At 44.7% G+C, this 26673-nt stretch overlaps 1 protein-coding gene across 7 annotated transcripts in view; it reads left to right on the top strand.

The window, feature by feature from the left end:
- The window catches only part of LOC139370866 (pleckstrin homology domain containing, family A member 6), a 185712-nt gene that overhangs the window by 99044 nt on the left and 59995 nt on the right, over positions 1-26673 (top strand). For all 7 annotated transcript variants that reach the window (XM_071110690.1, XM_071110691.1, XM_071110694.1 and 4 more), the window contains 4 exons: positions 12486-12569; positions 23343-23493; positions 23781-23885; positions 24552-24624. In XM_071110690.1, the coding sequence (XP_070966791.1) occupies positions 23359-23493; positions 23781-23885; positions 24552-24624 (313 nt within the window). In that variant the 5' untranslated portion in view covers positions 12486-12569; positions 23343-23358. The remainder of the gene's footprint in view (positions 1-12485; positions 12570-23342; positions 23494-23780; positions 23886-24551; positions 24625-26673) is intronic.

Raw genomic sequence — 26673 nt, 5'->3', positions numbered from 1 at the left:
CAGGTAATTGAATCTGCATTTAGGCTAATAAGGGCCTGAAACTAAACTAAATCCCATGGAGCCCTGGGCCAAGCTGGATGACCACTGCTTGTAAGGACCGACGCCCGGGATGAGAAGCAGGTACGGGGAGTCAAACATTTAATCAGGAACAGACATAAAACATGACAGGAACAGCGTCAGCACACGGTAAACAAGGACATATGACAATTGATGCAGAAGCAGGGAACAGAGCGTGGAACCAGACAGATATAGGGAAGGCAATGACAGATGTGATTGAATCCCGGTGAGTCCAATAATCGTTGATGCGTGTGACGGTGGGAAGGCAGGTGTGCGTAATGATGATGGCAGGAGTGCGCACTGCTGGGGAGCCTGGCGCCCTCGAGCGTCAGGGGGGGGGGGGGAGAGCGGGAGCAGGTGTGACACTGCCAGTAATCTGCTCAATTATTTTCATATGGAGGAATATGAACGAGCCTGTCAAAGATCAACAAAAGTGTTTTCTAAAGAATCAAGCACAGTACTAACAGGAGTCATCCAGCTTGGTCCAGGGTGAGCCTCCATTGTGTTCAGAGTTGAGAGGTCCGTGGAATATTGGTCGCCTTGAAGAAAACTCCCCAGAAATGATCTGTGTGGTATGGCTTGCCAAGTTGCTCTGGTCCCTCTCCAAGCAGCTCTGTTGTTCTTGACTAAGGGAAGTGAGCACCTCATTCCAGAAGTTGGGGGACTTGACGAACCTCACTGGTTTGTTGTTTTGCAGGCCATCCTCCTAATCGCTCATCAGGTCCATATTAACTCCTCTCCAAATGTCTCTCTCGTCCTCTGCAAGCACTGTTGACCGTGAAACTAGAACCAATAGAATACAGTAAACCAATGCATCAGTCTCAAGTCCCACCAAACCCAGATTGATAGTAAAGCAGAATTCCAACCTTTGACCTTTATCACTTGCCTTGATTGTAGTCCCCCCGAACAGTGTTTTATATCTTGTGAAATTACTGAGATTATTGGTATTATTGTAAGAGAATTATTATTTTTTTCTCTCCACATGGTTTAAAAGGGCTCTGCATGCCTTTGGCTACATGCACTCGCTGTATCACCCACAAACACCTACCCAAAGGTCATTCTAATCAAACAAGCTACAAGTTTTGTATTTAATACTGTCAGTTCACAGAGCTACAGGCAAGTGGACTATTGTAGGAAGCATAATTTTTGCAGTGAGGTTGGATGGAGAGCATTTGTGAACAGCAGTTTTCAGTTCTTTCCACAGATTCTCGATTGGATTCAGGTCTGGACTTTGATTTGGCCATTCTAACACCTGGATATGTTTATTTTTGAGCCATTCCATTGTAGATTTTGCTTTATGTTTTGGATCATTGTCTTGTTGGAAGACAAATCTCCGTCCCAGTCTCAGGTCTTTTGCAGACTCCATCAGGTTTCCTTCCAGAATGGTCCTGTATTTGGCTCCATCCATCTTCCCATCCATTTTAACCATCTTCCCTGTCCCTGCTGAAGAAAAGCAGGCCCAAACCATGATGCTGCCACCACCATGTTTGACAGTGGGGATGGTGTGTTCAGCTGTGTTGCTTTTACGCCAAACATAACGTTTTGCATTGTTGCAAAAAATTCAATTTTGGTTTCATCTGACCAGAGCACCTTCTTCCACATGTTTGGTGTGTCTCCCAGGTGGCTTGTGGCAAACTTTAAACGACACTTTTTATGGATATCTTTAAGAAATGGCTTTCTTCTTGCCACTCTTCCATAAAGGCCAGATTTGTGCACTATACGACTGATTGTTGTCCTATGGACAGAGTCTCCCACCTCAGCTGTAGATCTCTGCAGTTCATCCAGAGTGATCATGGGCCTCTTGGCTGCATCTCTGATCAGTCTTCTCCTTGTATGAGCTGAAAGTTTAGAGGGACGGCCAGGTCTTGGTAGATTTGCAGTGGTCTAATACTCCTTCTATTTCAATATTATCGCTTGCACAGTGCTACTTGGGATGTTTAAAGCTTGGGAAATCTTTTTGTATCCAAATCCGGCTTTAAACTTCTTCACAACAGTATCTCGGACCTGCCTGGTGTGTTCCTTGTTCTTCATGATGCTCTCTGCGCTTTTAACGGACTTCTGAGACTATCACAGTGCAGGTGCATTTATACGGAGACTTGATTACACACAGGTGGATTGTATTTATCATCATTAGTCATTTAGGTCAACATTGGATCATTCAGAGATCCTCACTGAACTTCTGGAGAGAGTTTGCTGCACTGAAAGTAAAGGGGCTGAATAATTTTGCACGCCCAATTTTGTAGTTTTTGATTTGTTAAAAAAGTTTGAAATATCCAATAAATGTCGTTCCACTTCATGATTGTGTCCCACTTGTTGTTGATTCTTCACAAAAAAATACAGTTTAATATCTTTATGTTTGAAGCCTGAAATGTGGCAAAAGGTCGCAAAGTTCAAGGGGGCCGAATACTTTCGCAAGGCACTGTATAGAACTTGAAACATGTAATAGGACCATGTACAAACTTTGTATTCCCAAGGGCCAGGAGTAATACAGGAGTAAACCCAATTAAATAAAAACATCTCTAGAAGAATCTACTTTACTAGCTAATTGCCTTTGCAAAACATGTATGTTGTACTAGGTGAGTATGTATGAGGCATCAGGATTTGAACAGGGTTAGTTACCTAGCTACTGTTAGCTAGTTTATCACTGAAGATGGTGGTGTGCAAAAGCCCTAAATATACACCCATACATTACATGTGCAACAGTACAAACACATTATAGAAGAGGTCTGTGTATGAAATGTAACAAAAACCCATGAACAGCTAGCCAACTACAACATAAATTGAAAGTGGCTAGCTAGTAGGGAGAAATGGTAGGCTAGCTAGCGCCTAGCGCTGAGCTAGCTAACGTTAGTGGTTAGCAATTAGCATGCAACTGTTAGATAGAAATTTCATAAAAAGTACACCTAAAAAGTACATCTAAAATACATCAATCAAATTCAATCGAATGTATTTATAAAGCCCTTCTTACATCAGCTGATGTCACAAAGTGCTGTACAGAAACCCAGCCTAAAACCCCAAACGGCAAGCAATGCAGGTGTAGAAGCACGGTGGCTAGGAAAAACTCCCTAGATAGGCTGGAACCTAGGAAGAAACCTAGAGAGGAACCAGGCTATGAGGGGTGGCCATTCCTCTTCAGGCTGTGCCGGGTGGAGATTATAACAGAACATGGCCAAGATGTTCAAATGTTCATAGATGACCAGCAAGGTCAAATAATGATAATCGCAGTGGTTGTAGAGGGTGTAACAGGTCAGCACCTCAGGTCAGCACCGCAGGCAGAACAGTTGAAACTGGAGCAGCAGCACAACCAGGTGGACTCGGGACAGCAAGGCGTCACCAGGCCAGGTAGTCCTGAAGCATGGTCCTAGGGATCAGGTCATCCAAGAGAGAGAGAAAAAAGAGAAAGAGAGAAATTCACACAGGACACCGGATAAGACTGGAGAAAAACTCCAGATATAACAGACTGACCCTAGCCCCCCTAGCCCCCCGACACTAATATCCGCAAAATGATGGATATTAAACATTTAGGAACATACAAGTGTCTTATATCAGCTAAAAGCTTAAATTCTTGTTAATCTAACTGTCCAATTTACAATAGACTTTACACCGACAGCATGCCATGCGATTGTTTGAGGACGGCGCCCCACATCAAAATATTTTTCCACCAGCACAGGTTCCATAAATTCACAAATAGCGATGAAATATTCACTTACTTTTTGAAAATCTTCTTGTCATCCAAAGGGTCCCAGCTACAACATGACGTGTCGTTTTGTAGGATAAAATCCTTCGATTTGAGTAATCCACTCGTTCAACAGGCAGAGAAAGGATTCCAAAAAGCTACCGCTAAACTTTGTTAAAACATGTCAAAATACATTTCTATTTAATCCTCAGGTACCCTAAAATGTAATTAAACTATAATATTTCATACAGAAAGAAGTATGTTCAACAGGAAAACAATATTAGCAGGTGCGAGTCCTCTTCGTCGCGCTCGCAGACTGATTTCCAAGTCTGTATCCCAGTACTAAAACTCCTAATTCTTCCTCATTTGGGAAGAAACAAGCCATGCAACCTTGAACAAAGACAAATGAAATCCAGTGGAAGCCATAGGAATTGCATACTGGATTGTAAGTTTTCTCTATACCTTCTAATGGGCTCTCAAAAAGCAACAGGCAGTTTACTTTGGGCACGTCAGTCAGACAGGAAGTGGAGAAAATATGAGTCTTACTATTGCAGCATAAATATTGGAGGCTGAGGCACTGTGGCCACATCCGACAATACCCCCGGACAGGGCCAAACAGGCAGGATATAACCCCACCCACTTTGCCAAAGCACAGCCCCCACACCACTAGAGGGATATCTTCAACCACCAACTTACTATACTGAGACAAGGCCGAGTATAGCCCACGAAGATCTCCCCCACGGCACAAACCCAAGGGGGGGCGCCAACCCGAATAGGAAAATCACGTCAGTGACTCAACCTACTTAAGTGGCGCACCCCTCCTAGGGACGGCATGGAAGAGCACCAGTAAGTCAGTGACTCAGCCCCTGTAATAGGGTTTGAGGCAGTGGAGATTCATTAGTGTTGTTTATATGTACAAACGTTTATAACATAAATAAAATAATCTGAGACGCCATCTTGTTCTCATTAACTTACATACAAAGTGTGTGAGCGAGCTTAGCTTGGCTACACTCATATGAATGAGAAAATCTCACTGGTTTTTCCACTAAGTCAAAACACTTCAATTAAACATGAAATGAGTTTAGATAAACATGTCATCTCTTGACTTTGAAAAGAAACCAAACGTATAAATGCCACAAACCTGAAAACAGGATAAATAAGGAGACACAGAGAGTTGGCTTCTTTTCACTGGGCGGGGCACGCGCCTGTGAGATTTGAAAATGTACGTGATGTGCACAGTCCAGATTATTTGAGGTAGATATGTGCATATAACTAGAACGAAATAAACAGTAGCAGCAGCTTATGTGATGAGTCCAAAAAGTTAGTGCAAAAAGGGTCATTGCAGATAGTCTATGTAGCTATTTGGTTAACTATTTATTTAACTATTTAGCAGTCTTATAGTTTGGGGTACAAGCTGTTCAGGGTCCTGTTGGTTCCAGACTTGGTGCATCGGTACCGCTCGCCGTGCAGTAGCAGAGAGAACAATCTATGACTTGGGTGGCTGAAGTCTGAGAGTTTTTAGGGCTTTCCTCTGACACCGCCTGGTATAGAGGGCCGACATGGCAGGGGGCTTGGCCCCAGTTATGTAATGGACTGTATGCTCTACCCTCTGCAGCGCCTTGCGATCGGATGCCATGCAGTGTCCATACCAAGCGGTGATGCAGCCATTCAAAATGTTCTCAATGGTGCCGCTGTAGAACTTTGAAGCTCTCGACCTGCTCCACTATAGCCCCATCGATGTGAATGGGGGCGTGCTCGGCCCTCCATTTCCTGTAGTTGTCCATGATCAGTTCGTCTTGCTGACGTTGAGGGAGACAAAGGACCTGATTGTATTACAGTTTAATTGTTTAAGCACAATTTTGAAAACAGGGCCCGGTTTGTCAAAACACAACACCACCAGCACCACCAGCACAACACCTCAGATAATTTGCAAAATGGAACACTTGTCAAAACTATACACGACTTCATAAAAATAATATTTTGTTACCATACGAAACACACACATTTCATATGACTTCAATATTTTTGAACCAGTTACACGGCTGTTGCTAACCTAAAACACTTTTAGCAAGTCTAATTGTCAGTGATTAGAGTATTGTAAATGAAGTACACAGAGAAAGTGCAACTATACAAACACTACACAAGACCAATGCTGCAGAATCACAACAAAACAGTTTTCATGCTACTACAGTAGTGTGCATAACACTGTTAGCTCAGCAAACAGACAAACGTAAAATACTGTATCCAGTACAGGTTACAATTACAGTAAATAACAACAACAAACATAAAAATAATCTGAAAAAAACTGACAACATTGTACAGAAAATACTTCAGTAAACATACTATACATTATCTCTTCGCCTAGCTGGATCTGTCCAGAGAATTTCATCAACATCACAAGCAATATCGTCATTAGCAAGACAACGCGGGAAGAACCATCTTGAATGTCGAATCCATCCTTGCACAGCTGCGGCGTCGACTTGGTCACAGGCGTCTTCCATGGCCTGAATGAGAGGTACCTGAGCCTGGGGCTGGAGATCGTAAACCTTCCTCCGCCATGCAGAGAAAAACTCTTCGATAGGGTTTAGAAACGGAGAGTATGGTGGAAGGTATAGTACTGTCATCTGTTGATGGTGTTGAAACCAGTTCTGGACCAAAGCAGAGCGGTGGAATGACACATTGTCCCAGATGACCGTGTATTGCATCTGGTGCATTTCATTACCTGCTGTGCCGATGTGGTGCAATCGGTCCAAAAATGCGAGAATGTGAGGTGTGTTGTAAGGACCCATTTTGGCATGGAGGACAACCCCATGCTGTGAAATGGCAGCGCAAAGGGTGATGTTACCCCCACGTTGCCCTGGGACATTTATTATAGCCCTGTGGCCAAGGATATTTCTGCCTCTCCTTCTTGCTTTTGTGAGGTTGAACACTGCCTCATCAATATATATGAATTCGTGCAGGATTTCCTCAGCATCCATCTGCAAAACTCCCGGAAATACAGTGAAAGACAAGATTGTGTAGTTCAGGATAGGTCTAGTATACAGTCAATGTAAAAAAAAGGCATGTGTGCAGAATGCAACATCACAGTGCTAAAGTGAACAATACAAACCTCCACATACTAATGCCACAGCCGTTTGATCCTCTGAATTCCGCTCAAAAGGCACTCGATAAAGTTGTTTCATTTGAACCTGATGTCTTTCCAGGATGCGTGACAGTGTTGACAGAGACCTGATGGACATTATTGAAAATGGCATGGTCACCGATAATGTTGGCTTGTAGTTCTCTGAGCCTGATAGCGTTATTGGCCAAAACCACGTTTATTATCTCTCTCTTGTTCTTGCGTGAATATGGGCCCCCTTCCTCCTTGTCGTTCCCGACCCTCAATCCTATGTAGAGAATAATACATGTAACTTACTGTAACTGTAGACAGATCTACCTGTTATCTTGTCTAAAAGTCCCTATGACAGATGCCACTGTATATCTGCTAAGATTTGGCTGAACTCTCAGTCCAGCCTCCCTCAGCGTCAATCCGTGGTTCACAACATGGTCCGCTAGTGCTGCACGAATGTCATTTGATAAGTTTGGTCCTCTTCTTCTTTGTGCACGTCCTCCTCCTCGACCTCTGGCTCGGCCTCTGCCTCTTCCTCCTTCTCCTCCTCTGTGTACTCCTCCTCTCACCCTCACTCTTCTTCTGACTCCTTCCATGTTGGTTGAAGGCAGGTGACCTACCTGCTGCATTTTTATAGTCAAACCTGATTGATGTGTCTACAATTTAGCAACCATGTGTTTGTGCACCTGATGGCTGTGTTTAACAGATTGGCTCATAGGTGTGGTAATTTGACAGTCAGTGCTTTGGAATTGCAAGGAAGTGACATCATGATATACTTCTGTGTCTGATGTATACAAGTGTGTTTAGTGTTTTGCAAATCACTGTGTGTAATGTTTTGTAAATAGTGTGAAGCTGACAATGTGCTTACAGTTGTGCAAATCTAGCCTTGTGTTTTGCTCCTCGAGTGTAAGGTTTTGCTAATTGTGGGAAAAGTTCAGTTTTAGTGTGTAAGCAATCATAAAAAACTGTAATGCATAATTGGGAAGTTACTATCCCAGAAATTCCCTTATCACGCAAGTGTTCCGGGATGCACAAAAGTCTACAGGAGTCGGCACACTCACATTGGGAAATTCCCACCCATGATTTCACACAGAAACGCTGCTTTTCATGAAGTGATTGTGAACTTTTAATATGGCCGCCCCTCCCAGGGCCCTTGGCTCTGTTCTTTAATGCTGAGCTTGTCTCTTTGTGAAATATGGATCTAATTATGACACGATGAGTGACAGAGAAGCTACGTCTCTCTATTAGGGGGAGGGACGGAGAGGAGTGGCGGAGAGGGGGAGAAGGGAGAAGAGGAGAGGGTGGGGAAGGGAGGGAGTGGCACTGATGTGCTGGCTGTTATACCTGAATGGCCATACGTCCTTTGTTTATCCTCCACTCACTACCCCTCCAGCCGCTGCGTCCCCCTCCACTGTTCCCTGTGGAACAATGCGTACGACTCTCCCTGCCAGACCTACACCAACGCTGGGGATCATTCAGACCTCAATCTGGGGCCCGGCAGGACGCCACATGGGTCTCTGTCATACCGTCTCCCCACTGGGAGAAAACAATAGCGAGGGAGAAGGATGGAAAGATAAAGAGAGAGTGAGGGAGAGATAAAGAGAGGGAGAGAGAGAATGAGAGCGAGATAGACAGCCAGATCCTGGGACTGAATAAGCTGAGCCTTGCAGTTCTGTTAGACAAGGGAGCATGAGAGAGAGAGAGCAAGAGAGAGAGGAGGGGAGATGCAATGGCCAGTGATAGAGAGTGTGTGAGAGAGAGAGGAGAGAGAGAGAGGCTCGTTACAGCATGCGTTCTCAAGGAGAGAAAGGAGGACAGCAATTACTATATCCAACACCCCTACAGCGACAGCAATAAAGCGGCTTTCTCCTGGCAGTGTGTTAGCTAGCCAGCTGCTCCCCTCTCTTTCAATCTCTCTTGCTACCTCTCCCCATCACTCTTTCTATCCCTCTCTCCCTCTCTGTCTGTCTCATCTGTTATATGATTGATCCGGTGAAGGATGCTGAAGTTCCGCGCGGACCGGAGGGTGAGGTAGGTAGGGAGACAGCGGAGTAGCCGAGTCTGGGGGAGGTGGACTGTGCTGGGGCTGGCTGGCAGTGTGTTGGGGGGAGAGAGAACCAGAAGCTGGAGGTCAGAGAGGACTGCAATGCAGTGCTGCTGGAGAGAAAGAACAGGGAATCTATTTTATGGCTTTTATTTGGCAGTTGTGTGAGTTAGCGACTGATACAGTGATAGGATATGTGTATAGGATTGTGTGTGTGTGTGTGTGTGTGTGTGTGTGTGTGTGTGTGTGTGTGTGTGTGTGTGTGTGTAGGGATGTGTGTGTGTCTAGCTGTGTGTGTGTGTGTGTGTGTGTGTGTGTGTGTGTGTGTGTGTGTGTGTGTGTGTGTGTGTGTCTAGCTGTGTGTGTGTGTGTGTGTGTGTGTGTGTGTGTGTGTGTGTGTGTGTGTGTGTGTGTGTGTGTGTGTGTGTGTGTGTGTGTGTTGGGGCTATGGCTTGACTTTCATGCTAGTGTGAGTAGCCTAGCAGTCATGGCTAAACATTGCTACCATATGTTTACCCTATATAGCGTGAGGGCAGTGATTGGAACTGGTCCATTATTTTTCAAGTAATTTTGTCGTCCAGTTTGTGGTCATATTAAGGACACTGATGTTACCGTATGCTGTTTAGCTATTTGTTTTTCCATAAGCAGAAGCAGGCAGCGATATGGTCTCTCTCTATATAGGTTTGTAGGTTACGCATGAACAGGCATGCTCAGTCGCCGGACCCTCTGAGACCAAGTCACACATGCACGCACACACACGTTTGGACCCCAGGAAGAGTATTGGAAGACTACATAAAAACACACACACACACACACACACACACACACACACACACACACACACACACACACAAACACAAACACACACACACACACACACACACACACACACACACACACACACACACACACACACACACACACACACACAGGTCAGCAGCAGCTGTCCCAGTGCCCAGGCAGGCTGTAGGTGGTTTGTCGGAGGTTTGTTATGGTTAGCTGCACACAGGCAGAGGGGTGTGTGTTTTGTCCCTTTGGTGTCAGGAGGTGCATGCCTTCTGCCTGACTGTGTTCTTGGCTGGCCACCATCATCCTCTCTACCTATCACTGCATGTGTGAGTTTGTTTGTGTATGTGTGTGTGTCAAGTGTGTGTGTGCACACGTGTGAGTGCCCAGTGTGTGTCCAGTGTGTGTGTGTGTCTGTGTGAGAAGGAGGATACACAGACTCTCTGCATGGCAGAGTTTGGGCCAGATGCCACACACATATTATCATCCAGTAGTGCGTAGAGCCAGAGCCAGAGAGAGAGACAGGCTGTGGGGGTGGAGGTGTTCGGCCCTGCCTTACATAGAGCGTTGTTCTTCAACCCTGGTTCTGGAGACCCCCGGGGTGGTCAGGCTTTAGTTCCAACCCAGCACCAAAACATCTGATTCAACTAATAAACTAATCATCAAGTCGTTGACTCGCTGAATCAGATGCTTTCAGTGCTGGAACAAAAGCTTGCACAAGCTCTGGCTCTAGGAACAGTGCCTTAGTGTAGTGTACGGCAAAAGACTACCATACAGTATGCTGTCTGTCCTCGTTAAAGGGTCAAGGCCCTATCTAGTGATTTCTAAAACCTGAAACTTGGACCTGCTATCTACAACCTAAAATGGTTCTTTGGCAGTCCCCATAGGAGGACCCTTTGAACAATCCTTTGTGGTTCCAGGTAGAACCCGTTTGGGGTCCATGTAAAACCCTTTCCACAGAGGGTCCTACATGGAACCCAACATAGTTCTACTTGGAACCAAAAAGGGTTCTCCTACTGGGACAGCCGAAGAACCCTTTTGGAACCCTTTTTTTAAGAGTCTAGGTGGATCCCTGGGGCTATGCCATGGACCATCATTGATCCTCACAGTCTTCCTATGTCCTTACTCTGTGTCTTTGGCCTACAATATGTGTCCTCTTAGGCTGTAAAACAACTAGGCTGGCTTCCCTAAGCCTTGGATGAGTAAAGAGAGAAGCTTTCAGGTCATGTACTAGTACAACACTCTTTGAAACAATGGTGCAATCTAGAACCAAATAGGGTTCTTCAGCTGTCCTCATAGGAGAACTCTTTGAAGGACCATTTTTGGCTCCAGGTAGAACCCTTTTGGTTGCAGGTTGTAACCCTTTTGGGTACCATGTGGAACCCTTTCCACAGAGGGTTCTACATGGAACCCAAAATAGTTATATCTGGAACCAAAAGGGGTTATCCTATGAGGACAACCGCAGAACCCTTTTGGAACCCTTTTCTCCCAAGAGTATAGTATACCTAGGTAAGAAGGGTGTGTTCCTATAAACATCTTTCTGACTTCAGGTCTTTCCTCCGGTCCTAACAATCTTACCATCCCCTCCTTTGATAAGGCCCTCATGTGTGCAGTCTGTCTTTCAGACTAGCAGCAGGGGAATCCCACAGTCAGCTTTGAGCATACTCCTGTGTGTTTTGCAAATCCGCTTAAGAAACCATCCCTGAGATCAAAGGTTATTCACTGTTATCTTTCACTATACAAAGCCCCGTCAGTTTAACTCCTGTAATTGTACATCTGTGTACAAGATGTGTGTGTGAGCAGGTATGTTTTGTCTGTGTATGCATGTATGATGTGAGTGTGCACAGGTATGCAATGTAAGTATCTTCATGACTGTACACGACCGGGTGATTAGGGGTTTTCATGTGTTTGTGTCAGTGGTGGCTGGTGGGCAGAGATAAAATGAGAACAGGCTCATTGTAATGGCTGGGACAGAATAAATTAAATTGTGCAATAATTGTCTTGAGTATCTTTCCATCCATTCCAGTCCCACCGTTACGATGAGCCTGTCCTCCTAAACCTACGCCCTCTAGCCTCCTCTGGTTTGTGTTAATGCCAGTGAACCAGGTTGTGTTTGCAATGAATCCAGTCTACAGTGGGATTGATGAGATGGAATATCAAATAGAGTCTAGGATAGCTCTGGTGAGGAGAAGGGGAGGCAGGGTACCACACTGCACCACTCCACCTATAAAACCACAGCTATTTACGACTGGTTAGATTACACTGTGCAGCAGAAACAGGAAAGACATGCACACACCAGCCCTTGCCTCGGCCCGCAGTGGGTGTAAAATCAATAGCAGGGAAGGGACACCGACACACAGATCACAGGAACACTTGTACATCCAGACAAACAGAGAAAGCCACACCACTCCAGACATGGACCTATTCCCTACATAGTCTGTCTAACTGAGTGCAGACATAATGTTTTAGCCTGCTGTCTGATGGACAGAGGAGCTGAGGGAGAACTCATGTTGTGGTGTTGTTTCTTGATCGTCTTGACCATCGTGTTGAGGGAGGTGGTTGAATAGGACCCTGATTGACCACCATGTCATGTTGACCCCTCACCACACACTGATTCTGGATCAGTAACTAATCACCTCTGTTGATAATGAAACTGTTCTGGTTGCTGAGGTGCTGGTTGCTGCTGTGACGTCAGCGATCAACAGATCAGCCATCGATCAGCTGCGCTCATCATGTCTGACAGCTAGACAGCATGGATCTCCACCAAAAATGCCCTTCTTTCTTTCTTTTTCTCCTCCTCTCCTCCTCTCCAGCCAAAATGACCCGAGCGGACCAGCTGGACATCCAGTGATCCAGATCCAGCTGAAAGAGACCGGACCGATTCACACCTACATAACGTGAGTGCAACATTAATCTTACTTTAATACAACCGTACCCTAAGTAAACTTGGACCACTACATGATTGCCTGACGTGAGTACAAGCCAATTAAAATCTTATTATAAACTAATCTTAACCTTAAAGGGATAGTTTGAGATTTTGGCAATTCTGCTCACCCAGAGTCAGATGAACTCATGGATACCATTTTTCTGTCTCTGCGTGTAGTTTGAAGGACATTGAAGGTCGTTTCTGGAGCGATTGCTAACTAGTGTTAGCGCAATGAATGGAAGTCTATGGGATCAGCTAGCATTAGGGAAATAAGAGTAGAAAAAGTTGAAAAAAGGGCTTACTGTCCAAATCTCAAACTATTCCGTTAAACCAACATAACCCTAATCAGACAATTACACAAATAGTTGACAAGAGTACAATCCAAACTCAACCTTACTCCAACTTTACCCTAACCTAAACCGAACCGATACACACATACCGGAGTCCTGACGTGACTACCCCCAATCGTAACCTTAATACAACCTTGTTTAGTGTTGCTGTATTCAGAAGAATGAACAAAACATCCCTTTCACTCAGCTTTACAGCCGACCTGACACTATAGCCTGTCACCAGACAAGAGAACACATCATTGTGTCATGCACACAGACAAATGGTCTGTGATATAGGAGAGGAGGAGACAGTGTGTGTGTGACAGAGGGAACACTCTTAGAAGAAATAGTTCCAAAAGGGTTCTCCGGCTTTCCCCATTTTTTTTTGTTTCCAGGTAGAATCCTTTTTGGTTTAAGCTGGAAACAAAAGGGTTCTTCAAAGGGTTCCCCTATTGGGATTGCCAAATAACTCTTTTAGGTTCTAGATATAACCTTTTGTAGAGAGATGGAATATAGTAGCAGGTTTTCACTGAGTCCCTTTGATCACACCTGTCACTATGAGGTTTGTCACACGGTCTCTACACTGGTATGCACAGTGGTAGAAAAAGTGCCCAAATGTCATACTTGAGTAAAAGTAAAGATATCTTATCAATAGAAAATGACTCAAGTAAAAGTGAGTCACCCAGTAAAATACTACTTTGGTAAATGTCTAAATGTACTTGGTTTTAAATATACTTAAGTATCTCAAGTAAATGTAATTGCTAATGAACTCAGCAAAAAAAAAGAAACGTCCTCTCACTGTCAAGTGCTTTAATTTTCATCAAACTTAACATCTGTGAATATTTGTATGAACATAACAAGATTCAACAACTGAGACAAACTGAACAAGTTCCACAGACGTGTGACGAACAGAAATGGAATAATGTGTCCCTGAACAAAGGGGGGCTCAAAATCAAAAGTAACAGTCAGTATCTGGTGTGGCCACCAGCTGCATTAAGTACTGCAGTGAATCTCTTCCTCATGGACTGCACCAGATATGCCAGTTCTTGCTTTGAGATGTTACCCCACTCTTTCACCAAAGCACCTGCAAGTTTCTGGACATTTCTGGAGGGAATGGCCCTAGCCCTCACCCTCTGATCCAACAGGTCCCAGATGTGCTCAATGGGATTGAGATCCGGGCTCTTCGCTGGCCATGGCAGAACACTGACATTCCTGTCTTGCAGGGAATCATGCACAGAATGAGAAGGATGGCTGGTGGCATTGTCATGCTGGAGGGTCATGTCAGGATGAGCCTGCAGGAAGGGTACCACATGAGGGAGGAGGATGTCTTCCCTGTAACGCACAGTGTTGAGATTGCCTGCAATGACAACAAACTCAGTCCGATGACGCTGTGACACACTGCCCCAGACCATGACAGACCCTCCACCTCCGAATCGATCCCACTCCAGAGTACAGGCCTCGATGTAACGCTCATTCCTTCGATGATAAACGCGAATCCGACCATCACCCTTGGTGAGACAAAACCGCGACCTTTCACTGAAGAGCACTGTTTGCCAGTCCTGTCTGGTCCAGCGACGGTGGGTTTGTGCTCATAGGCGACGCTGTTGCTGGTGATGTCTGGTGAGGACCTGCCTTACAACAGGCCTACAAGCCCTCAGTCCAGCCTCTCTCAGCCTATTGCGGACAGTCTGAGCACTGATGGAGGGATTGTGCATTCCTGGTGTAACTCAGGCAGTTGTTATTACCATCCTGTACCTGTCCCGCAGGTGTGATGTTCGGATGCACCAATCCTGTGCAGGTGTTGTTACACGTGGTCTGCCACTGTGAGGACGATCAGCTGTCTGTCCTGTCTCCCTGTAGCTCTGTCTTAGGCATCTCACAGTCTCACATTGCAATTTATTGCCCTGGCCACATCTGCAGTCCTCATGCCTCCTTGCAGCATGCCTAAGGCACATTCACGCAGATGAGCAAGGACAATGGGCATCTTTCTTTTGGTGTTTTTTAGAGTCCGTAGAAAGGCCTCTTCAGTGTCCTACATTTTCATAACTGTGACCTTAATTGCCTACCGTATGTAAGCTGTTAGTGTCTTAATGACCGTTCCACAGGTGCATGTTCATTAATTGTTTATGGTTCATTGAACAACCATGGGTTGCTTTTTTTGCTGAATTTTTTTTGCTGAGTTTATATAATTAAGTATAGGGATGACCAGGGATGTTCTCTTGATAAGTGCATGAATTTGACAATTTTCCTGTCCTGCTAGCCATTCAAAATATAATTTTGTGTGTCAGGGAAAATGTATGGAGTAAAATGTACATTATTTTCTTTTGGAATGTAGTGAAGTAAAAGTTAAAGTTGTCAAAAATATAAATAGTAAAGTACAGATATCCCCAAAAATTACTTAAGTAGTACTTTAAAGTATTTTTACTTAAGTACTTTACACCACTGGGAAAACACAGTACAATTGTTACAGGAAAGCACTTGAGCTGATGTGGCCCAGCAATCTGCTCATAGGCAGAGAACTGGGGTCTGCTTACTGTCAAACTGTGTGTGTGCGTTGGGGTAACTCGAGCTTATCCAAAAAGCTGGCACAAGAAAAGACATTAAGGACCATGACATTGAGACCTACACCACCCATCCCCCCTGCTCATTCCCCCCACACACACTCACAAAACACTTAACGCACTTCATACACTCACACATTGCAACACTGTTTTGCTGCTAGCATATGGGATCCAGGCTCCTATTGGATTATTAGGCTGGTATTATAACATTTATACCAATAATTACACATTCCTGTCAGGAAGATAAATGCCCTGGTGGTGTTAAGACAATACTCCCACCCCCTTCATATTCTGTTTCTCCACCACAATCAATTCTGTATCGAGCTGATGATGCATTGGACATTAATAAGATATGATGGTGCCAGTAAAGAGGCAGGGTTTTACAGCAAGTTATTGTTCAAAGCTACAATATAAAATACTGTAGCTAAACGTTACAATGGGGATATTTACTATACACAGTATTTACCGTCAGTTTGATAGGGGAGTTGATGGCACTCTTTTACAGCAAAAACCTGAGGAGGAGCTGAATTGGAAGGGAAATGGTTAAATTATTGAACTGGAAGTAGTTTAAAGGGTTAGTTTGGAAACGTAGTCAGGACACTGCAGTGTGAACACCTCTACTCTCATGTTAATTGTCTTGGAATCTGGGTGAGGAGGGGTGCTGTGGGATTATTTCAAACACTCTCACTTGGCAAAAATGGTCAATATCAGGGGATATATTTATCTCTATAAATCTGGATATGTGACATTTTATTAGATAAAAGGAGTAGACATGCTCTAGATCCACATGTTGTCACGTTTCAGGTAAGACCCAAATGCAGACTGTGTTGAAGTAACAATGTTTATTACAGCAAATGACAGGTCAAGGCAGGCAGGTGTTGATAATCCAAAGTAGTGGGGCAAAGGTACAGGACGGCAGGCAGGCTCAGGGTCAGGTCAGCCAGAGGTCGGTAATCTAGCTGAGAGACAACACCGGTTGACTTGACAAACAAGACGAACTGGCCACAGACAAACAGAGAACACAGGTATAAGTACCCAAGGGATAATGGGGAAGATGGGCGACACCTAGAAGGGGTGGAGACAAGCACAGGGACAGGTGAAACAGATCAGGGCATGACAGTACCCCCACCCTCTAGGGACTCCACCTGCCGTCCTACTTGGACGCATACCTGGTTGAGCGGGTGTTAGCGTTGGAATTCAGAGATGAGGCCTGGGTCCAGGATGTCCCTCGCTGAGACCCAGCACCTCTCCTCCGGGCCATAACCCTCCCAGTCAACCAGGTACTGGAATCCCCTGTCCCGAGGTCGAACTTTCAGGAGCATTCTCACCTTGTACTCCAGTTGGTCATTGATGAGACAAGAGAGAGGGGTGGGCCTGGAAACAGGAGACAAATGGCTGTGAGAGATGGGTTTAAATCTAGACACATGACAAGTAGGAAGTATACGGAGGGTACAGGGCAACAGAGGATGAACAGCAGAGGGGCTAATGATTTTGGAGCAGGGGGGAAAGGTCTCGGCTTCCGGGAGTGTAGCCGCGGGGCTATAGTGGCGTGCCAGCGCATTCCGCTTAACATCCTTGGGTACAGGTTGGTGTTGTGGAAGCGAAGTGGACCGTGCCTTACTGAACCCCTCCCTGGGGTCTTGGTACTCTGCGGGAATGGCGGAGAGGTTCGGGGCAATTTCCAAGCCTCCCGGAAGACGTCCCGGGGCAGGCAGAGCTGATTTCAGGCAATGAGCGTGGCAGAACGGGCTCCAGCCCACGATGGCATCAGTAGACCAGTCAATCGAGGGATTGTGTCGCTAGAGCCAAGAGATGGTCAAAGCATTGAGTGTGTTGAGATCCGTCGGTAGTTCCAGGGCTGCAAGCCCGTCCTTCCTCCGATAATCCATGCAGGAACATGTCGAACAGCGCTTCCGGGTTCCAGGCACCCTCCACTGCTAGCGTGCGGAAATCCACCGCATAGTCTGCCACACTGAGGGAGTCCTGCCGAAGCTGGAATAACTTCCGGGCAGCCTCTCTTCCGGACACCTGAGCCTCATAAACCTTTCTCACCTCCGCCATGCATACCTCCAGACTGAGGCAGACGGTGGATTGTTGCTCCCACACCGCTGTGGCCCAGGCGAGTGCCCTCCCGGACATCAGCATAATAATGTACGCTATCATCGAGCAGTCCGAGTGGAAAGAAGAAGGCTGGGGGAAAAGCAGGAGCTGAGACAAAATGCTGGCCACAGACAAACACAGATATAAGTACCCAATGGATAATGGGCGACACCTGGAGTGGGGTGGAGACAAGCACAAGGGAAACAGATCAGGGCATGACACATGTACTTAATTGTTTTATTTTATGTTTTACCTTTATTTAACTAGGCAAGTCAGTTAGGAACAAATTCTTATTTTCAATGACGGTCAAGGAAAGTGGGTTAACTGCCTTGTTCAGGGGCAGAATGACAGATTTTTACCTTGTCAGCTCAGGGATTTGACCTTGCAACCTTTCGGTTAATAGTCCAACGCTCTAACCATAGGCTACCCTGCCGCCCCAATTGTATATTTCTACATACGTACATCTAATCCGGACCTCAGAAATCTCCCTGCTGCCGTATGAGTCCAGGGAGATATCTGGGGTGATATCCCTTCAAGGCATGCCCCTGATGCGAGTGCATCTGCTTATATATTTTTTTGACTATTTTTAACTCCGGAAAAGGTATGTGTCAACATGCTGACATATCTAAGCCTTTATACTTAGGCATGAACATATCCATGTATTTTAAGAAATGTATAATTTATGTTGTCATTAACTGATCTTTTATGGATCCATATAAGAAAAAGAATAATCATAATCTCAGTAGATATACTTACATGATATGTAATATTCATCTTCCGTATGTCTGATCGAAAATTGGCTAAATCCAATGACTGATCAATGTCCAGCGGCCAAAGTATTTGACCTGTTCAGGAGCCGAAAATCATTGTGCTTTTTCACATGAAGGTGACATAACTGAGCATACATTTGCACCATATTCAGTACATTGTCATATTTAATCCAAAGCACACCTCTGCTATGTCTGTTTAAAAAATGCAGCATAGCAAATCCAGAGCTCCAATCAGAACACGTTTTCTGTAAAGATGCAAACGTAGGTCAATCTTTGCTAAAAAAATTCATTTTATTTTATTTTTAAATAAAAGTTGCACACTCTCAATACCCCTGCCTGCCCTGTTTGTTATGGATGATGGATGTGATCGAAATCTAATCTAATCCAATAACATTTTATTGGTCGCATACACATGGTTAGCAGATGTTATTGCGAGTGTTGCGAAATGCTTGTGCTTCTAGTTTGCGACAGTGCAGCAATATCAAAAAGCAATCTAACAATTTCACAAAAATGACCTAATACATGCAAATCTAACTAAAGGGATGGAATACGAATATGTACATATACATATATGGATGAGAGATGGCCGTGCGGCATAGGCTAGATGCAATAGATGGTGTAAAATACAGTATATACATATGGGATGAGTAATGCAAGATATGTAAACATCATTATTAAAGTGTTAAAGTGGCATTAATAAAGTGACTAGAGATCCATTTGTTAGAGTGACCAATGATTTCAAGTCTGTATGTAGACAGCAGCCTCTCTGTGTTAGTGATGGCTGTTCAACAGTCTGATGGCCTTGAGATAGAAGCTATTTTTCAGTCTCTCGGCCCCAGTTTTGTGACCAACCACCTATTTTCAGTCTTATGTTGCAAAATTTGAAATTGTGTTTTTTACGTTGGATGAAAGTACAGACTCAGAGCTACAAAATGAAAAATCCTACACGGCAGTTGAAAAGTAATTCTGCTTTGAGAAAATGGCCCTTGTATGTTTTGGTACACCTACTGGAGAACTCGTTTATGTCTTTACCCATTCAGCATCATTCCTACCCTCTTAAGCCTTTGCCTCCCCCATCTCTTTAATGATTTACATGTAAGGCCATGTGCTAAACAGAGTGAGGTAGCGTAGTTCACATTTTCATGAAGTACAATAGATGACAGTAATCACCCCCAGACACACCTGGATAACTTGATGGGTTATAAAATCATCTGGTGAAGTGGAATCTTTTCTTTTGTTTAGACATGTAGCTAGCTGAACAATGAACCATAATCCCAAACCATACGACTTGCAATACAAAACTGATTGGCATAGCTTGCCACCATGCATTAAATGCTGTAGTATGAATCTTCATGAATCTAGCTAGCTAACATTAGGCTATAACTAGCAATGCAAATGGATTTCTGAGATACAAATAATATTACTACACAAATCATACACTTAGCATTAGCTAGAGAGCCATCCAGCTAACATTACCTAGCTAGCTAACAGTACGCTTTAACTTGCAATGAAAATGACTTTCTGACAAAATTAGAAATGTATAATATCTGAAAATATAGCTAGAGTCTTACCCGTATAGATGGATGAACGCTTCACGGTAGACTGGAATCCCTTTGACTAAGTAAGTTGTCCTGTGTCATTTTAGTTTTGTTTGAACAGCTTGCTTGGCCCGTTGTGTAACGTCACTCCGGTTTACATTGACAATGTGCAATGCCATAAGAATCATCATCTTTCTTCCTCTCTGTCAGATATGCAATCAAACACCAGAATGTTCTCCTTCTGTAACGCCCGGGGTGTGGTGGAGGAAGAAGTCAGGCACAGGAAGCAGAGAGTTCAGGGTAGCGCTACTTTTATTACACCACAACGGTGAAACGACGCCAACCCAAACCAACGCCCCAAACACGGGGAATTTAAACAGTCCAGCAAAATATACACACACTGGGACAACTGTGACCTACAGCCGTGTACACACGTACACTGAAAATAATCCCGCACAACTAGCAGGCAGGCCGGCTGGTAAATAAAGCCCAACCAATTATCCTAAACTAAACACAGGTGCAACTAATAAACAGAAAAGGGGGAAAAGGGATCAGTGGCAGCTAGTAGGCCGGTGACGACGACCGCTGAGCGCCACCCGAACAGGAAGGGGAGCCACCTTCGGTAGGAGTCATGACAATACCCCCCCCCCTGACGCACGGCTCCCGCAGCACGCCGACACCGGCCTCGAGGGCGACCTGGAGGGCGACGCCCTGCCCGTGAAGGTCCCTGAGAATCACGTCTACAAAGGATTGAAAGACGGCTAGAGCATTCTTTAACCCATACGGCATGACGAGGTACTCATAGTGGCCCGATGTGGTACTAAACATGGTTTTCCACTCGTCTCCATCCCGAATACGTACCAGACTATACGCGCTCCTGAGATCCAGTTTTGTGAAGAACTGTGCTCCGTGAAATTATTCCACCGCCGTAGCGATAAGAGGTAGTGAGTAACTAAACCCCACTGTGATGGCATTTAGACCTTTATAATCAATGCACAGGCGCAGACCTCCCTCCTTTTTCTTCACAAAAAAAGAAACTTGAGGAGACGGGTGAGATGGAGGCCCAAATGTAACCCTGCCCCAGAGATTCCGTGACATATGTCTCCATAGCCAACGTCTCCTCCTGGGACAATGGGTACACGTGACTCTTGGGAAGCGCAGCATTTACCTGCGCAATCCCCCTGTCGATGAGGTGGTAATTTAGTCGCTCTCTTCTTACTGAAAGAGATTGCCAAATAGGCATATTCAGGGAGAATGCGCATCGTGGAACCCTGGTCTGGACTCTCCACCGACGTGGCACCGATGGAAACTCCCAGACACCTTCCAGAACACTCCTCTGACCACCCCTGGAGAACCCCCTGTCTCCACGAAATCTTAGGATTGTGACTAGCCAGCCAGGGAATCCCCAGCACCACTAGAAACGCAGGCGAATCGATAATGAAGAGACTAATTCACTCCCTATGATTCCCCTGCGTCACCATGTCCAGTGGAACCGTGGCCTCCCTGACCAACCCTGACCCTAATGGCCGGTTATCTAGGGAGTGCACGGGGAAGGGAGAATCTATCCCAAAGGTGTTTGATGGGGTTGATATCAGGGCTCTGTGCAGGCTTGTCAAGTTCTTCCACACCGATCTTGACAAACCATTTCTGTATGGACCCCGCTTTTTGCACGGGGACATTGTCATGCTGAAACAGGAAAGGGCCTTCCTCAAACTGTTTCCATAAAGTTGGAAGCACATAATCATCTAGAATGTCATTGTATGCTGTAGCGTTAAGATTTCCCTTCACTGGAACTAAGGGGCCTAGCCTGAACCATGAAAAACAGCCCCAGAACATTATTCCTCATCCACCAAACTTTACAGTTGGCACTATGCATTGGGGCAAGTAGCGTTCTCCTGGCATCCGCCAAACCCAGATTCATCTATCGGACTTCCAGATGGTGAAGCTTGATTCATCACTCCAGAGAACATGTTTCCACTGCTCCAGAGTCCAATGGCAACGAGCTTTACACCACACCACTTCAGCTGATGCTTGGCATTGCGCATGGTGATCTTAGGCTTGTGTGCAGTTGTTCGGCCATGGAAACCCATTTAATGAATCTCCCGACGAACAGTTCTTGTGCTGACGTTGCTTCCAGAGGCAGTTTTGAACTCAGTAGTGATTGTTGCATCCGAGGGCAAATTATTTTTACGCGCTTCAGCACTCGGCGGTCCCGTTCTGTGAGTTTGTGTGGCCTACCACTTAATTGAAGGCAGAAGTCGGGAGGTTGAAGTCGCCAAGTACAAAAAGTGATGAGCCATCATCAGCAAATTAGCTGGTCAAGGTATCAAGCTCATTGAGAAACTCTCTAAGGGCAGCTGGTGGGCGATAGATGACAACAATATTAAGCTTGAGTGGACAAGTGACAGTGACCGCATGGAATTCAAATGAGGAGATGGACAGGTGAATGAGGGAGAAACAAGGAAATCTCCACTTAGGATAAATGAGCAGCCCTGTGCCATCACCAAGATGACCAGATGCTCTCCAACTATAAGGGAACACTTAGTCAGATTAATTAACGGAGAGCAGTTGGAGTATATGATTTCTGTATATGTTGTTGTTTTTGTAACTTTTTCTGTGCAACAGAGCTTCCAGTTTGTTTGTGTCTGCATCATGTACATGGGCATATTTATGTACAGATGCTATTAAAAATGAATCACACATTAGCTTTGCTTACCTTGCTTATGCAAATAATCATGCTCTGCTCCCAATTACTGCACTTCCAAAGCCTACTGGACCAGAGAAAAGGAGGGGAGGGGGAGAAAGTGAGATATAGGAAAAGAGAAAGATGGAGGGGGTAAGAGAATGTGATTGAGGAAGAAAGAGGTCAAGATCATGCGCAATAGAGATAGAAAGAGAGATGGGGCTATATAGAGAGAGAGAGAGAGGGGGGGGGTGGGGGGGGGTAGCTGGAGGAAGGAAAATAAACCAAGAGTGGAAAAGAGGGGAGGATTGGAGGTGAGTTAAACAGATAGATAGAAAGAGAGAGAGAGAAAAAGGGAGGAGATAGTACAATTCATCCCCCCTGCTTGTCAGTGGATCAATATCTAGCAGGGTGGGCAGTGCAGAGCAGGACTTGGCGATGCAGGGAGAGGCAGAGCATGCCTTTATATAGACATCAATAACTGGATCACTGAACACACAACACAGGGCTCGGCAGGAGCAGAAGAGGAGCAGAGGAAAGGAGAGAAGTCTTAGTCATTCTCCCTCTTTTCCTCCTCACCTCTCTCTCTCTCTCTCTCTTTATTCCCTCTCCTCTTCACTCTAAAAGCATTTGAGTATCAAGGGTCATTTTTGACACTCCAATCTGATCCAGGCGGTCTCAAAGATAATGTGTTTACATGTGTTATTAACGTTGAGTGTATAAGTCACTGAATCTATCTCTCTGTCTCTGTCTCTTTGTGTAGGAGCTGTGATTTGGAGATGAATGGGAATGTAGGAGGTAGAGGACCTGTGAGTTCACCCAGCGACATTAACTGCAACTCCAACAGCACCACCATGGTATCAGACCTATCCTCCCCAGAGTCTCAGACCCAGTCCCAGCCCTTCACACCACGGGTCAGTACACACACACACACACACACAACACACACACACACACACACACACACACACACACACACACACACACACACACACACACACACACACACACACACACACACATACACACACACGTACACACACGCAGGCAAGCACACATACACACACCTCACGGCACCGTTACACCTGACTACACCACACACCACATCATGGTTTTATGACAGATTCAGTGATGCAAAGAGGTCCCTTTTGTTCTCTCATCTTCCCTCTCCCCTTCTCTCGTTCCCTCGTTTCTTCTCCAGGCATCTCGTACTCCAAAGAAAGCTGCTACGTTTGGGAAGCGTTCTAACTCCATGAGGAGGAACCCTAAAGCTGTAGTAGCTAAGCAGGGCTGGCTATACAAACAGGTAATTAAGCTCTATACACTATTCTGCATCAGCATGATGCACTTTCCTTCATGCGTAGTGGTTTTAAGGGTTTTAGGCTCGGTTTCTGTACCAGAACTTTGTGGTCAACTGCTGATGTAAAAAGGGCTCTATAAATAAATGTGAGTCAAATGCCCCATAATACCCCATAAATATCTCATAACTAGGACCAGATATGCTCTTCTTCCAGCATTGCCATTCTTTTCTACATTTTTCAGTTCAATATTTCCTTGTCTCTCCCATTTGTTTTGATCCAGTATGTCTCAGACACTTACTTTGTTTTGGTCCAGTGTTGCTTTCCCTTTTCTCTTCATTTTTCAGTTCAATATTCCTCGTCTCTCCTATTTGTTTTGATCCAATATGTCTCAGATCGTTACTTTGTTTTGGTCCAGTGTTGCTTTCCCTCTCGCGTTGTTTAGGTCTCATTGAATTTGTCTTCCTGTCTTTTATATAGTGCGGTACTTCTCACACTGTTTAAGTCCAGTTTTTGTGTCCCCCCCTGAAGTTATTTGGTCCAGTCTAAACTGTTGTGTCTACTCTCTGGAGTCCCATCCAGTTCACTGTGTGTTTTTAGTCCCCTTGTCAGTGTCTCCCTTTAGGCCAGTCAAAGCCATCTCAATATGCGTTATTCTCTCTGTCTCCCTGTAGGCCAGCAGTGGAGTGAAACAGTGGAACAAGAGATGGTTTGTCCTGACTGACCGATGCCTGTTCTACTACAAAGGTAGGTTACTGTCATAGTATTGCCTTCTTTCTTTAAATTCTCTTTTCTTTTTTTAATATCCCATTGCAACCCTTCATTGGAGGACATCTTTATAATTCTGCTTTATTCTACTGCATTTCATTGTGTGTTTTAGTCAGAAAGGGTTTTCCTTCATTCTTGACACACTGTTTCTCTTCTCTTGTCTTCTCTTGTGTTTGTGTGGTACTGTGCTATGTTGTTTTGTCAGCAGGTAGAATTCACAGTAACTGACAGATCCGGTTGTTCAACCATGTGTTGGCTACGTCCCAATATACTCTATCTTGTTGACAGTTTTTTTTGTGTGGACGAGATTGGTCAACCTTGTCCAACAATATCTGCAATGCACATATACAGTTGAAGTCAGATGTTTACATACACCTTAGCCAAATACATTTAAACTCCGTTTTTCACAATTCCTGACATTTATTCCTAGTAAAAAATACCTGTCTTAGGTCAGTTAAGATCACCACTTGATTTTAAGAATGTGAAATGTCAAAATAATAGTAGAGAGAATGATTTTCACCTTTATTTCTTTCATCACATTCCCAGTGGGTCAGAAGTTGACATACACTCAATTACTATTTGGTAGTAGTGACTTTAAATTGTTTAACTTTGGTCAAATGTTTCTTGTAGCCTTCCACAAGCTTCCCACAATAAGTTTTGTCCCATTCCTCCGGACAGAGCTGGTGTAACTGAGTCAGGTTTGTAGGCCTCCTTGCTCGCACACTTTTTCAGTTCTGCCTACACATTTTCTATTGGATTGAGTTCAGGGCTTTGGGATGGCCACTACAGTACCTTTTCCTTTGTTGGCCATTTTGCCACAACTTTGAAAGTATGCTTGGTGTCATTGTCCATTTGGAAGACCCATTTGCGACGAAGCTTTAACTTCTTGACTGATGTCTTGAGATGTTGCTTCAATATATCCACATAATTTTCCTGCCTGATGATGCTATTATTTTGTGAAATTCACCAGTCCCTCCTGCAGCAAAGCACCCCCACAACATGATGCTGCCACCCCCGTGCTTCACGTTTGGGATGGTGTTTTTCGGCTTGCAAGCCTCCCCAATTTTCCTCCAAACATAACGATAGTCATTATGGCAAAACAGTTGTATTTTTGTTTCATCAGCCCAGAGGACGTTTCTCCAAAAAGTATGATCTTTGTCCCCATGTGCAGTTGCAAACCGTAGTCTGGATTTTTTTGGGCGGTTTTGGAGCAGTGGCTTCTTCCTTGCTGAGCGTCCTTTTAGGTTATGTCGATATTGGACTCGTTTTACTGTGGATATAGATACTTTGGTATTTGTTTCCTCCAGCATCTTCACAGGGTCCTTTGCTGTTGTTCTGGGATTGATTTGCACTTTTTGCACCAAAGTAAGTTCATCTCTAGGAGACAAAACACTTCTCCTTCCTGAGCGGTATGATGGCTGCGTGGTCCCATGGTGTTTATACTTGCGTACTACTGATTGTAAGATGAACGTGGTACCTTCAGTCATTTGGAAATTGCTCCCAAGGATGAACCAGACTTGTAGAGGTCTACAATTTTTTTCTGAGGTCTTGGCTGATTTCTTTTGATTTTACCGTGATGTTAAGCAAAGAGGCACTGAGTTTGAAGGTAGGCCTTGAAATACATCCACAGGTACACCTCCAATTGACTCAAATGATGTCAATTAGCCTATCAGAAGCTTCTAAAGCCATGACATCATTGTCTGGAATTTACTCGCCAAACGATAACAAGACATTTGTGGAGTTTTAATGACTCCAACCTAAGTGTATTTAAACTTCCGACTTCAACTGTACATACATGGGGTTGACTTAACAAAATATTTACAATATTTACAGCATGTATACATTGTCTATGTAACCTTTATTTGATCCAGGCAGTACCACAGAGCGGCAGGGTAGCCTAGTGGTTAGAGCGTTGGACTAGTAACTGGAAGGTTGCAAGTTCAAACCCCAGAGCTGACAAGGTACAAATCTGTCGTTCTGCCCCTGAACAGGCCGTCATTGAAAATAAGAAATTGTTCTTAACTGATT

The sequence above is a fragment of the Oncorhynchus clarkii genome, chromosome 17 (assembly GCF_045791955.1).
Source record: "Oncorhynchus clarkii lewisi isolate Uvic-CL-2024 chromosome 17, UVic_Ocla_1.0, whole genome shotgun sequence".
Lineage (NCBI taxonomy): Eukaryota > Metazoa > Chordata > Actinopteri > Salmoniformes > Salmonidae > Oncorhynchus > Oncorhynchus clarkii.
This window is presented reverse-complemented; position numbering and strand designations above follow the sequence as displayed.